The sequence below is a fragment of the Eptatretus burgeri genome, chromosome 10 (assembly GCF_056783735.1).
Source record: "Eptatretus burgeri isolate ZD-2024b chromosome 10, Ebu_testis_v1, whole genome shotgun sequence".
Taxonomy (NCBI): Eukaryota; Metazoa; Chordata; class Myxini; order Myxiniformes; family Myxinidae; genus Eptatretus; species Eptatretus burgeri.
The window spans coordinates 46238943-46253634 of record NC_140970.1 but is presented as its reverse complement, the minus strand read 5'-3'; the positions used below and the strand labels follow the sequence as shown (position 1 = coordinate 46253634).

The 14692-nt window shown below is 44.8% G+C and overlaps 1 protein-coding gene across 6 annotated transcripts in view; it reads left to right on the top strand.

The window, feature by feature from the left end:
- Positions 1-55: 55 nt before the first annotated feature.
- FANCD2 (FA complementation group D2) overlaps positions 56-14692 on the top strand; it is a 273881-nt gene continuing 259244 nt past the window's right edge. For 2 of the 6 annotated variants that reach the window (XM_085898105.1, XM_085898106.1), the window contains exons 1-2: positions 2695-2770; positions 8346-8471. Coding sequence is in view for 3 of the 6 variants with exons in the window: in XM_085898104.1 (XP_085754230.1) it covers positions 290-292; positions 2701-2770; positions 8346-8471 (199 nt within the window). In the remaining 3 variants the exon portion in view is untranslated. Of the gene's footprint in view, positions 293-2694; positions 2771-8345; positions 8472-14692 lie in introns of those variants that run through there. The other 4 variants (XR_015062404.1, XM_085898104.1, XM_085898101.1 and 1 more) reach the window with 4 other exon arrangements.

The window sequence follows — 14692 nt, the reverse complement described above, 5'->3', positions numbered from 1 at the left end:
GGAAAGGCCTCACCGATTCGGATACCTTTAACAACGAGTGACGTGTGGATAATCGATAGGATAACGCATGCGATAAACTGCTAAAGTAGTTTAGAAATACTCGATGTATGAAGTATAATCCATTCCGCGAAATTACCCAAACTGTCCTTTCATGAACATAAATTGAGGCGGTGCACAGTGCGCATGCGCATGGTATTGGCGGGAATTCCGGTTCGTGATCAGGTGATTCACCTCAGGAAGCTGTTTACCGCATTGGGTTTTCCTGTTCCCTCCGAGGACGTCGCTTTTCATGGTATTGTTAATCTCCATTGTACACTATAAATACACTGTCTCTGTGGCGTGGTCGGGTATATCGATTGTTGTTTACTTTTGACTTGTAATGGCAGCGCGATGTGATTTAATGATTTACACCAAGGAACTGTGAGCAAGGAAGAGGCCACTTGGCCCATCATGCCTACGCCATAGCACCACATTGCTCATATGGAATAGGCAAAGCTTAGAAGCGAACGTTGAATTCTTACATTCGCTTCTGACTACCTATAACTTGTTCACAACTGTATACTTGCCAACTATACCGTGGTACGTGTAAGCGCCGCACAGCTGATGATTTTGACGCAATTTCCGGTTACTTCGGCCTGGATTCGGGATCAGCGAACAAATAATGTAAATCACGATTAAAAAATATTTTTTGATGATGCGGGAGATATCTTAATTAAAATTAACTTTGGGGAAAAATAATTGAATAAATAAATAAACACTTCCGGTCATGATCTCCCGGCATGCATCATTCCCCATGAAAAAAACCGGAAACAAAAATAAAAAAAACAGAAACAACAAAAACGGAAGCAAAATGGTCATAGCCAACAACACGGATTCACAATTGCCAGGGTATTGTGTTGTTTTTGTTGTTTCCTATTCTCTCATGTGCACGCGTCAAGTAATATTCACAAGATAGAAATAAAACCCAATCGTGTTTATGCACCGCACAGCGTTTAACAACAACCGGAAGCAAAAGGTCATAACTAACGACATGGATTCACAATTGCCAGGGTATTGTGTTGTTTCCTATTCTCTCGTGTGCACGCGTCAAGTAATATTCACAAGATAGAAATAAAACCCAATCGTGTTTATACACCGCACAGCGTTTAACAACAACCGGAAGCAAAAGGTCATAACTAACGACATGGATTCACAATTGCCAGGGTATTGTGTTGTTTCCTATTCTCTCATGTGCACGCGTTAAGTAATATTCACAAGATAAAAATAAAACCCAATCGTGTTTATACACCGCACAGCGTTTAACAACAACCGGAAGCAAAAGGTCATAACTAACGACATGGATTCACAATTGCCAGGGTATTGTGTTGTTTTTGTTGTTTCCTATTCTCTCATGTGCACGCGTCAAGTAATATTCACAAGATAGAAATAAAACCCAATCGTGTTTATACACCGCACAACGTTTAACAACAACCGGAAGCAAAAGGTCATAGCTAGCGACACTGATTCCAAATTGCCAGGGGTATTGTGTTGTTGTTGTTGTTTCCTATTCTCTTACGTGCGCGTTAAGTATGAAGCTCACTGTGTTCGCTATAATCTCTCAGTTTATTTAATTTCACTGGAGGATGGGATAAGGGAGGAGAACAGAACAAGTTTCATTACCGAGGTACTTTCTGTGGGGGACACGAAGATGAAGACCATTTCGGAGTGAGGAATGGACAAATGAAATGGAAGATCAAGAAGAAGGAACCTGAAGTAAAGAGCGAAGCGGGAGTCATCAGGAGGAACCGGGATATGATTCGGTTTTCAGCCGCTGCCCCAAGACCCTCAAACCCAATCCAGGCACAGCCAAATGAACCTCACATAAAAATTTCTGCAAGAATTCTCTTCTCCTTCGAGAGATAGATAATGAAACTGAGGAATATCGAGTAAAAGAGATGAAAGAGAAGAAAAAGCAAGAATTAGAATGAACTAGTGCGTGGCCGTTCAGGATATCTCAAAAAGTTGTGGACCGATTCGGATGAAACTTTGTGGACACACGTTGGGTGTGTGACAAGGAAGAATTGATTCAATTTTGGTGAAGATCCGGATCCGACTACTCGAATTTTTAAAGTGATTCTTCACCATTGAGAGATAGGGCTAAAAACGATATAGTACTGTATAGCATGACAATTCAAAAATGTATTGGTCCCGATATGTTCTCGTGGATCAGGCATTACGTTGCGGAGGTATGCGCTCTACCGAGTGCCCTTCTAGTTTCATGGTGAAATGAGAGCATTACATGTTTACTCAGACCTTACATTGCTAAATTATACAGCCACTTGCTGTCTGCTTTCCCCACCAGTTCAAAGCCAGGATTAACAGGCTCTCTCAGTCTTTGCTCTTTACTTTTCTATCTCAGATGGGATGCAATGCATTCATATTGGAATACCAAACCATCTGCTGGACATGAATGTCCTTGTGTTTAACACCTGACTGTGTTTGTCTTTTCCACTTAGGAACTTTCACCTTTCCCTATATACTGTACCTGGACGCGGCAGATTCTCCGGAAGGGTTGCGATTGGGGTGCAACATGGAATTGATTGCCCAAATTAACTTTGTATTCGTCTTTGTTTGAATGTTTTCTTGGAAAGCTTATGCTATACGAGGAAGAGCAAAACACGAGTGATTTTGTTTTTATTTGCTTTGGTCATTCTTTTGCAGATGTCGGGTCTCAGGCGACGAAAAACTTTCCTTCCATCTGAAGAGGAGACGAATCGTTCAGCATCTAAATGTCAGTAATTTTCTTTGAATATACTGTCAAGGTAAACTGTGTCTGAAACCAGAGGTTTTTTTTTAATGTCTAGAACATATTGGATTATTGTGAAGCCAATTTGTAGACTTTTTATTTTATTTTAAATACTTGGTCTCGGCTCGTGGAAGAGCAATGACACAGAACAGAACACAACCAGTGTGACCACTCCTCATTTTCATAAATGCCAAGGTGAGCCAATGAAAAAAGCCAAGAATTCACAAGGTTTCGGAAAAGCGATGACAATAGAAAACTGATACGCCAAGAAAACCAAGATGAACAATGAATAGCCAAGATCTTGTGAAAAAAGCCAAGGAGTGGTCACACTGAACACAACCTAACAAATGGAACAGCAGGTGAAAGGGGAAACGCAAATACCAGGATGGAGGCAGAAGGTAGACGGAGACGGACAAATATGGGATGCAGGCAGTGATGAGGGGTAAGGGAGAACGCAAGGGGTGGACAATATGAAAATTGTAAGGAGGAGGGATTTGGGTGGGGTTAACGAGGGTAGAAAAGATCATGGCTTTGGATGGGAGATGATCTGAGATGGTGGTAAGCAGCCGTCTTGAAGACCCGGAGGAAAGAATGAGATCGAAGAGAGTGTGGAATGTGGTTCCACAGGTGGGAAAAGAGAGGAATAATTGAGTGGAGGTGAGCAATGGTTTTGGATTTTGGCTGTTTCACTAGGAGGGGTTGCTGGTGGATCACATGCTTCCTGTAGATACCTGGGGGGAGGGGGACGTGGCACGGACAGGGCAGAGGGTGCAATACTAGAAATGAGGCAGAAGAAAACAGAGACCACCGACTTGTCGACGACGGCAAAGTGATCGGCCCATAAACTCGGCTTCATCGTGGGAGATGCCAATAATCTTGAAAGCCTTTGTTTCCATGGTGTCAAGCTGAGCAAGATGTGAGGCAGGGGAGCCAGCCCAGAGGGGAGAGCCGTACTCCATCAAGCTGCGGATGAAAATCTTGTTGTTGGATAGGAACTCAGGTGTGCCAAGGAAGGACTTTTCACGATGAGGGATGCCCAGTCGGTATCTGGCTTTGGAGGCCAATTTTGAAATGTGGTTTGCCAAAGAGAGATCATGGCTGAGAATGAGACCTAAGAGTTTGAGTGACTGAACCTCTTTGAGGCGGTTGATGAGAAAGTAGGTGAGAGAATTTGCAGAGCAGTCTTTTCAGAAAGTATGAGTGAGTGAGTGAGTGAGTGATTGCTCAGGATTGAAAGACATGTTCTCCAAGTATTTGACCAGTTTGTGATTTTTGTCAAGGTCTGAGGAGAGGAAAGAGGCTGCTTGCCCATCTGTCAGAAGATGAGGGATGTCATGGCAGAGTGGAGAGTCATTAGCAGAGGTAAAGAGGATTTTCAGAGTCATTGAGATCATTGATGACGGTTCGGAATAAGATGGGCCAAGCTTTGGGGTACTCCAGCCTTGACGGGGAGAGGAGAATAAAGGGTTCCTTTGATAGCCACGCGTTAGCTACGAGAGTGGAGGAAGTCAGTAATCCTAGATTGGAGTTGGCCATGGAGTCCATTGGCAGACAGTTTGGAGAGCTCGTCAGGTTGCCAGACTGTATCGAAAGCTCGATTTTCTGTCTAGAGACAGCCATCATCTCATGAATGATATTGAGGGCCTCCGTGCATTGTTGGGAGAGGAGAAGCAGCATGTCCAAGGTAGAGTGACCAGGTCTGAATTGGAATTGACAATCTGAGATGAGGCTGTTGGAGAAAAAGAATGATTTTATATCATCTGTGATGATCGATTCCATGCCCTTGCTGATAATTGGAAGTAAGCTAATTGTTCTGTAATTAGAGGGATCCCTTTTTGCACCTTTTTTAAGTAATGCTGTGATGTTGGCTGATTTCCAAGCAGACAGCTGATAACCTATGATAAATGACAGGGTGAAAATGGCAGAGAGAGGAAGTGCAAGAGCATCAAAGCAGATTTTTAGGACAGGTGAGCTGATGCCATCCAGTCCAGTTGCAGAGTCAGAGTCGAGGTTTGCCAGAAACTTTCCCAACTTCTCAGGTGCAAAAGACACTATTCTGGAGCAGTTGGGTATGACTGGGAAGGGTAGAGAGATGGAGATACAGACACAAAATTTTGAAGCAAACACAGAATTGAGGCATTCGGCCTTCTCCCAAGTGGAGTCTGCTGTGATGCCATTTAAAGTGAGGGAAGGGGTGAAGGGGAGCATACACCAGAGACGGACTTGACAAGGCACCACCAGGTTTTTGAAGGGGGAGACAAGTTTGAAAGCTCATTCTTGAGATTGGACAGATGTTGTTGTCTGGCTCTCCTGAGAGTAGACACACTTGTTGCGGCTTTTGTGGAATGATCTGAGGTTGCCTTCAGTTAGATTTGCTTTCCAGGAGGCGATTGTATGTTGTTTTAAAGAACTGCTTCACCAGAATTATCCAAAAATATCCAGAACGTCACCAGAACAAAAATAATACAGCATTAATCCTTTACATAATATCTTTTCCAAGTTGTACCTTCCCGGCAGCAAGATGTACAGGGAAGGTAGGTGTACCTTCAGTGGCTGTATCTTCCCCTTCTATTCCAAGCTGTACTTTCCCAGCAGCAGTAGTCAGGTCATGGATTTAGGATTCGACCAGGATGCCAACGACAATTGCCAACTCTTTGTGAAAGATACTGTTCAATCCTTAATCTTCATCAGCAGCAGCAAAGCTAGTAGAGGGCTCCAGAGGGTCCCCAACATCCCATCTGACTGATAGTGCAGTCAGTGATGTAATGCCACGTCTGTGCAGCACCAGGTTGGCAGTTTATTGTCAGGTCAGGCATCAAACCCAGGCTAAACAGCAGAAGGTGAGTGTGCTAGCTCTGAACTATCCTGTCAGCCCTCAAAAATATTAGAATGAAGAACTCGTCTTGCTGGTGAAAGAAGCTGTCGATCTGTGTCGGCGGGCAGGTTCGACATTGGATGGAATCAACAGAACATTGATTGAAGTTGGAAGCTAACCGCCATTGGAAGTCAATGGAAGCTGACATTTCAGGCATTAACCCTTCACTTGATTTGATTATAAAGAACGTGGTGGCCTGCTTATAAAATGTTTAGATTCTGAGAGATAAGATTGTAGCGCTTGGCCTCAATACTCCATTTTGTAATTACCTCCACCACCGAAGGTGGACAGAGGTTATGTTTTCACTCTCGTCTTTTTGGTTGTCTGTCTGTCTGCCTGTTTTTATGTGAGCAGGATATCTCAAAAAGTTGTGGACGGATTTGGACAAAATTTGGTGGACAGGTTGGGTTTGTGACACGGATGACTCGATTAGATCTTGGTGAATATCCATATCCTGCTCAACCATTGAATTAATACCAGTTGGGGATGACTCGGCCTGTCATCCTTCCAAGGTCGGCAAAATGAGGATCAGCTTGCTGGGATGATTGAGCCATTTGAGTGTCCTGCGCCGGAGTGGCGATGGTGTCCGTCCAGGATTGTGCCCAATAGCCTAGAAGACTGTTTTGGCAGCACCGGCGCTCTGCACAGAGAATGGTCCCAATAGATGGACAGAGCCTTATCCGGACACTAGAATTTATCTGCAAGTCGAAAATATCTCAGAAATAAGCTCATGGAGTGGGTCCTAGCATTGGGCCATACATGCTTTTGTTAACTTTTGACGAAAACATCTTCTGGCAAACTTCCTGACCGATATGGACCAAATTTGGTACAATGCATCAGGACAGCAAGGTCTCGTGGGGTTGTGCTCCCCATCCGGATGTGCCCTTGAGAAGGGGTGTAAAAGGTGGGTTTTGCGCTAAATATTGGGATTTTATTCAAAAATTTTCTTCTCAGAAACTGCCAGAACAGATCCAGACCACACTCGCCATGAGCCATCGGTACCATGCTCTAACCTTATGTTGTGCAACTCATAGTCATTTCCCCCCGGAAAGGTTCCACGGCCCCACTCCCTCCCTGAATCCCTCATTTTTACAAAAACATCTCCACAACTACTTGAGCGATATGGCCCAAATTTCAAACAATGCATCAGGACATCAAGTTCTTATGGGATTGTGCTCCCCATCCGGATCTGCCCAAGAGGGTAAAAGGGGGTTTTTACCCCAAATATTGGTATTTCATGAGAAAATGTTCTCAGAAACTGACAACCGGATCCAGACCAAACTGGCCATGTGGCATCATGACTGTACCCTTACCTTAGGTTGTGTTGTGTTCCCCATGGCCGTATCTCCCCTGGAAAGGTGGCCACGGCCTCCCTCCACGAAACCCTCATATTCACTGGAACATTTTCCTCACAAATTACATGACTGATATGGACCAAATTTGGTACGATACATCAGAACAGTGAGGTCTAATGGGGTTGTGCTCCCCATATGGATCCGCCCCTATAAGAGGCTGAAAAAGGGGGTTTCACCTCAAATTCAGGTAATTAATTTAAATATCTTCTCAGAAACCGACGACCGGATGCAGACCAAACTCTTCATGAAACATAAGGACCATGCCGTGAACTTAAGATGTGCTCTCCATGACCACTTCATGAAGTAGGGCCATTACCCCAGACCCATAACCCCTCATTTTCACCCTACCTGTTGGAGAAATAACCGTCAGTCTCCCTTGGGGCTATTTTTAAGTGTTTCTTCACCAATGAGAAATGGGGTCAAAAGCAATATATAGCACAATATCTCAAAAAGTTATCGATGGATTCAGACAAAACTTGGTGGATATATTGCATGTGTGACAAGGAAGATTCGATTCTATTTTGGTGAAGATCCGGATCCGGATCCGGATGCAAGAGTTAAAAAAAAAAAAAATCTGAAAGTGATTCTTCACCATTGAGAGACGGGGCCAAAAACAATATATAGCACGATATTTCAAAATGTTGTGGACAAGTTATGACAAAACATTGTGGATGAGTTGGTTCGGTTACGAGAACAAGCCGGTTAGATTTTGGTTAAGGTCTGGTGCAGGTCTGGCACAGCAGTGGGATACAAAACGTAAACTGTTTAGCCTTGCGCCGGTATACATTCCACCATGTGCCATGCTAGTCGGTTATTAAGGTTGTATAGACAGGTATCAGATTTAGAGTAAACCACACGAGTACATCAGAAATATTCACCCAGATAAGTTTGAATCGGGCCATGCAGTCAAACCGAGCAGCTTGAAAACTCATTTAAGGCGATTCATTCTTTCACGTCTCACCATCACTGCCATCACAATGGGGTTGTTTCCTTCTCCCATTAAACATAGGTCGGATTTCCTTTTGAATACGAGAATAATCTTCATGCTGAGAGTGTCCATACATTATTTTCAAGTTGGCCCATACCATTCCCCTTAAATAGTATTATTATCAAACATATCGTTGCTATGCTGCATTTTTACTAAAAGTGATAGAGGGAGATATGCAGTGTCTATAAAATTCCTCAATATTGAATAATTGCTATTGCCTTTCATCCGCATGGATTTAACCATGTTGCTCATGAATCGTGGAGTGTTACCAATTATACAGGGTATCTCCATACTCACTGCATATGCACATCTCTCATCACTTGACTTGTCTAACCATTTTAGGCCTGAAGAAAACCAAAGCTCCAAATGGTGCCAGGAATGATGGAATGACAGGTGGCTCGCTTTTTGTGACTGAAGTGACCAAGGCTGGCATGATCTTGAAATGTGAAGGACAGCCCAATGAACTGAGTAAGAGAAACATCTTTGAGCTAAACTGTAATCGTGTGTGTGTCTGTCTCTGTCTGTCTGTCTGTCTGTCTGTCTGTCTGTCTGTCTGTCTGTCTGTCTGTGTGTCTGTCTGTCTGTGTATCTGTGTATCTGTGTATCTGTGTGTCTGTGTGTCTGTGTGTCTGTGTGTCTGTGTGTCTCTCTCTCTCTCCCCTCCCCTCACGCTTCCCTCTTCCCCTCCCCTCACGCTTCCCTCTTCCCCTCCCCTCACGCTTCCCTCTTCGCCTCCCCTCACGCTTCCCTCTTCCCCTCCCCTCACGCTTCCTCTTCGCCTCCCCCTCACGCTGCCCTCTTCGCCTCCCTCACGCTGCCCTCTTCGCCTCCCCTCACGCTGCCTCTTCGCTCCCCTCACGCTGCCCTCTTCGCCTCCCTCACGCTGCCCTCTTCGCCTCCCCTCACGCTGCCCTCTTAGCCTCCCCTCACGCTGCCCTCTTCGCCTCCCTCACGCTGCCCTCTTGCTCCCCTCACGCTGCCCTCTTCGCCTCCCCTCACGCTGCCCTCTTCGCCTCCCCTCACGCTGCCCTCTTCGCCTCCCCTCACGCTGCCCTCTTCGCCTCCCCTCACGCTGCCCTCTTCCCCTCCCCTCACGCTGCCCTCTTCCCCTCCCCTCACGCTGCCCTCTTCCCCTCCCCTCACGCTGCCCTCTTCCCCTCCCCTCACGCTGCCCTCTTCCCCTCCCCTCACGCTGCCCTCTTCCCCTCCCTCACGCTGCCCTCTTCCCCTCCCCTCACGCTGCCCTCTTCCCCTCCCCTCACGCTGCCCTCTTCCCCTCCCCTCACGCTGCCCTCTTCCCCTCCCCTCACGCTGCCCTCTTCCCCTCCCCTCACGCTGCCCTCTTCCCCTCCCCTCACGCTGCCCTCTTCCCCTCCCCTCACGCTGCCCTCTTCCCCTCCCCTCACGCTGCCCTCTTCCCCTCCCCTCACGCTGCCCTCTTCCCCTCCCCTCACGCTGCCCTCTTCCCCCTCCCCTCACGCTGCCCTCTTCCCTCCCCTCACGCTGCCCTCTTCCCCTCCCCTCACGCTGCCCTCTTCCCCTCCCCTCACGCTGCCCTCTTCCCCTCCCCTCACGCTGCCTCTTCCCCTCCCCTCACGCTGCCCTCTTCCCCTCCCCTCACGCTGCCCTCTTCCCCTCCCCTCACGCTGCCCTCTTCCCCTCCCCTCACGCTGCCCTCTTCCCCTCCCCTCACGCTTCCCTCTTCCCCTTTTCTCACGCTCCCCTCCTCTTCTCCCCTCCTCGCTCCCACTCCCCCCTCCCCTTCCAGAGTGTATTGCGACGTTTGGTGAGGTGTACAGGGTCTTAAGGCGTATCCTAAATAACCAAGCTGGGGTCTGATGCCGCCATGGTTTTTGGCCTGCTCAAGCATTCGTTGATTTGGAACAGGCTGCAACGATTTCTTAATGATTAAGTTTTGTTTTTGTTTTGTTCCACTTTCCTTTCTCATATTATTGAATGCATGTTCGTCAAAACCACGAATTACTGGGTGCAGTGCAATGCTCATAAATGGCAGGAGATGGCAGCGTTCGTGGCTTTATTTCATATTTGCACATGCAACAGGCGGTGGCTCGGTCAGGTAAGGTATGGGAGCATGCGCCAGAGCAGCGTGTCGCTGCATCCACTTTCCGCTGGAACTTCAGGGGCCTCTGCCTGGCCCATCCCCATCTCCTTGTGAAGATGGGAATGGTGGCTAGCTCGATGAAAAATGTGAAATTTTATTTTCCATGATGTTTCCCCTTTTTGTTCTTTCATTATGCGACCCATCACTTCGGCATAGATAAATACAAATAAAAACTCGAAAGACCAATTGGAGATTGCAGACCCTCGTCGGAAGTTCTTTTGTGTGGTGTATTTTGTGTATTCGTGTGTTACGTAATTAATAAGTGACATAATTGGAACTGCCACTTTATAACTGCTGAAGGAGATGACCGGGTATCAAGATGTCCCGTTTTGATGAAACCCTGCTTTGATCGGACACCTGACTCTGACCAGTGACGTTTTTCATTATTATTCAATTGAATTCAGAATGGGATTAAAATAAATTAAATTCAAATCAAATGGAAAACCAACGAGGTACAGTCCTGCATTGGAGTCATCAGAAGGAACCAGAACAAGCAAAAATCAAAGATGAAGTCATCAGGAGGAACCTCGATAGAATTCACATTTCAGCTGCTCCTCCTCGACCCTCAAACACATCCAGGCACAGCCAAGTGAGCCTTTTTCAAAAAAAAAAAAATAATAAAAATATAAAATAGATCCCACATCAAAAAAATTAATTCTGGCTGTCAGACCATGTGTCCGATCAAGTTGAAACTTAAAGCATATATTCCCCAACACGACTAGATCATAATTGTGAAGTTTCATGTCGATTGATGAAGCGGTTCCAGAGAAAACATTATTTAATATTTTCTTCAATCCAATATGGCTGCCAAACCATGTGACATCAACCATTCCTTAAAAAATGTGTGCAACCAAGGCTTGGCGTACATTTATGTGAAGTTTCCCCAAGATCTGTACAGCCGTTCTGGAGAAGAAGATTTTTATAGGTTTTCCGGTAAATTCAATATGGCTGCAAAACTATGTGACCCATGACGTCATGTGTGTGAACCTTTTGTTCCTCATTTGTCCAATCAATGTAGCAAATTTGAGGGGGTAACCCACCACTAATTGCAAAAGAATTGTTTCCACTGCAGTGCATTTCAGTAAGACTCCCAATCACCATACTAAAAGTCCGAAAAAAATCCTCGCATGGGAAAGTGGTCTAATTTGCATAATATGCAAATTGCCTTCCACCAAAAGAGAAAATTCATATTTTCACTATAACTTTGCATCTAAGAACCTAATTGAAGCAAATCAAGTGTCCAAACACATGTTTTGAAGGTCAGTGAACATGATAGGCACACTTGCAAATTAATATTTTAAAATATAATTTGCATATTTGCTTCTATCATAACAGAAAATTCATTTTCACTAAAACTTTGTATCGAAGTACTGTTTAGAAGAGTTTAGTTTCAGAGTTTAGAAGATGGTCAGGATACTGCAATCCTGTGAGAAAAGGGGAGCGAGAGTATCAACAGGGCCAGTGAGCAGCAAGGAAGTAGTATAAGAACTCATAAAGGTCACCGAGTACACACAGAATGCCAACGGGTTTTCATTCATCCACAGACGATTGCAAAGGCACAGGAAAAGGTAACTGAACAAGATCAGCCCTCACCTTGTATCCTTCGTTCAGAAACGCCAACATTCAGTTTGGACAAGCACTGTTTGTTTTGCGGTGAACCAGCTACTTAAAATGAGAAAAAGCTTGATGGCATGGATGTCTCTCCTGTAAGAACCACATCATTCCAAAATATTGTCTTGCATTCATGTGCACAAAGGAAAGATGAATGGTCTACGTTAGTTTTTGGCAGAATTGCATATGCTCATGACATAATCGCAGCCGATGCAGTTCACCATCAAAGCTGTAATGTCAACTTCAGGACTGGGAAGCAGGTTCCACAGCAACATTCCTCTGGACTAGGTAGTGTTGCAAAGAAACAAAGGCTTGGCACACCCAAAGAAGCATAAATATATGAAGCATTCCTGTTGGTTGCAAAGTACCTGGAGGAAAATGATGATAAACAGATTACAATAACAGACTTGATTGAGAAAATGGAGACAGGTCTTTTGGGTTCAGAGATTGCAGCTAATGGCTTTACACGTATGAAGAGTAAACTCATGGAACATTTTGGTGACTATCATAATAACCGAGCTGAATGGGAAGCCAAATGTTGTAACTTTTAGACGAACAGCAGCAAATATTCTCCATGACTTTTACAAGGAACAGAAGAAAGAGGACCCCAATATTGAGAAAATACAAATGATAAACACAGTTGCCAAGCTTATCAAGAGTGACATAAAGGCAGTTGACTCTTCTAATGATGTATTTCCAACCAGAGAACAGATGTAATCAACAGAAGCAGCTGTGCAGTTCATTCCACAGTCATTACTGATGTTGTTGCAAGGTTTGTTCATTGGTTAAAAACACTGATCTGAAGGTAGCATCAATTGGACAAGCTATATTGCAAGCAACAAGGCCAAGAGTCATTCTCGCCCCATTGCAATTTGGACTAGCAACTGAAATGCCTCGTCAGTTTTCATCACGGTTCATCGTAGATACTCTTCATAAACACGGCTTCAGTTGTTCCTATTCTGAAGTGCGGAAGTTTGAGAAAAGTGCCGCTCTTACACAAGGGGCAGAGTTGCCTGAGCCTGTATCTGGAAAGTTGACTCAGCAAGTTGGTGACAATGTTGATCACAATATAAGAACTCTTGATGGCTTTGGAACATTCCATGGAATGGGGATTATTTCCACTTTCACACCAGGAAAGCTGCTTGGTAAACCTGTACCGAGAGTATCAGTGACAACGGATGACATCATAAAAGTGGGAAGGATCAACATCAAAACTTTCAAATTTCAAGTCATCTGACACTTGATTTTCTCTAATTGCTAAAAGCTAATATGCATATTTATGCAAGTTATATTCATAATATGGGTTTGGATACTTGTTCCTTATATGGAAAATAATAGTGAAAATTAGAAATTTCTCTAATTCCTGAAAATAATTTGCATAATATGCAAATTATATTCAAAATATTAATTTGCAAATGTGCCTATCATGTTCAATGACCTTGAAAACATGGGTTTGGACACTTGACTTGCTTCAATTGGATACTTAGATGCAAAGTTATAGCGAAAATATGAATTTTCTCTTCTGGCGGAAGCTAATTTTCAGATTATGCAAATTGCACTACTTTCCCATGCTTGGATTTTTTAGGACTTTTAGTATGGTGATTAGGGGGTCTTACGGAAATGCACTGCAGTGGAAATTATTATTTTGAAATTAGTGGTCGGTGAAGATACTAATTTGACTGGACTACATGGAGAGGCGGTCATATGTGTAAAGTTTCACCTCAATCTGTTCGGCCACTTCAGAGAAGATTTTTGAAGGTTAAAAAACAACAAAATAATATGGCTGCTGAATCACGCGACTGATGACGTCTTCAAAAATTTTTTTTCTGTGGATCATTTTATCCCAACATGACCCACAAAAATTTTCATACTGTTCAGATGTAGTGTTCTTCTTATGCAATTATGACATTTCTGCATTGTTTAGTCAAAAATCACTGGTGTTAACACCTCAATCAGCAATGCCTTCTTCTCTTTTTTTTTTTTTGTTGTACCGAAACCTGATATTTGGTTGCAACGCTTTGTTCTCGATGTTCACGTTCGATGAGATCATTAGGTTGTATGTGAGTGGGACTTCCATGTTTTCAGTGATTGCTTTTGGTTTATGTTCCCACAAATTTTCTGGAACTGGGATATCAAAGTTTTTATAGATGTGCCAGATGATTACATTATAAACTCTGCTGTGTCGTCATGTGTATAGCTGTTCTGATATGAGTTGTTTTGTGTGTGTGTGTGTGTGTGTGTGTGTGTGTGTGTGTGTGTGTGTGTGTGTGTGTGTGTGTGTGTGTGTGTGTGTGTGTGTGTGTGTGTGTGTGTGTGTGTGTGTTTGGTCATGAAGCATAACATCATTTCTCTTTATTAATGCCACCTCCAACCCTCACCTTTATCTCTTTTTTTTTCCTCCTCCCCTCCCCCCACACTCTTTCATCCCCTCTTCATACCCCTCCTTCCTGCAGTGCATAGCAACATTTGATGAGGCATCACTCTCCCACTTCCCCCCCCCCCGCACACATTCCTCGCTCTTCCCCCCTTCTCCCTTCGGCCTCTCCTCTCCCCACCTTCCCTCTCTCCCTTTTCTCTGTCCTCTTTCTTCTCCCCTCCCTGCTTCGTCTCTCCTCCCTCCCTGCTTCGTCTCTCCTCCCTCCCTGCTTCGTCTCTCTTCCCTCCCTGCTTCGTCTCTCTTCCCTCCCTGCTTTGTCTCTCTTCCCTCCCTGCTTCGTCTCTCTTCCCTCCCTGCTTCGTCTCTCTTCCCTCCCTGCTTCGTCTCTCTTCCCTCCCTGCTTCGTCTCTCTTCCCTCCCTGCTTCGTTTCTCTTCCCTCCCTGCTTCGTTTCTCTTCCCTCCCTGCTTCGTCTCTCTTCCCTCCCTGCTTCGTCTCTCTTCCCTCCCTGCTTCGTCTCTCTTCCCTCCCTGCTTCGTCTCTCTTCCCTCCCTGCTTCGTCTCTCTTCCCTCCCTGCTT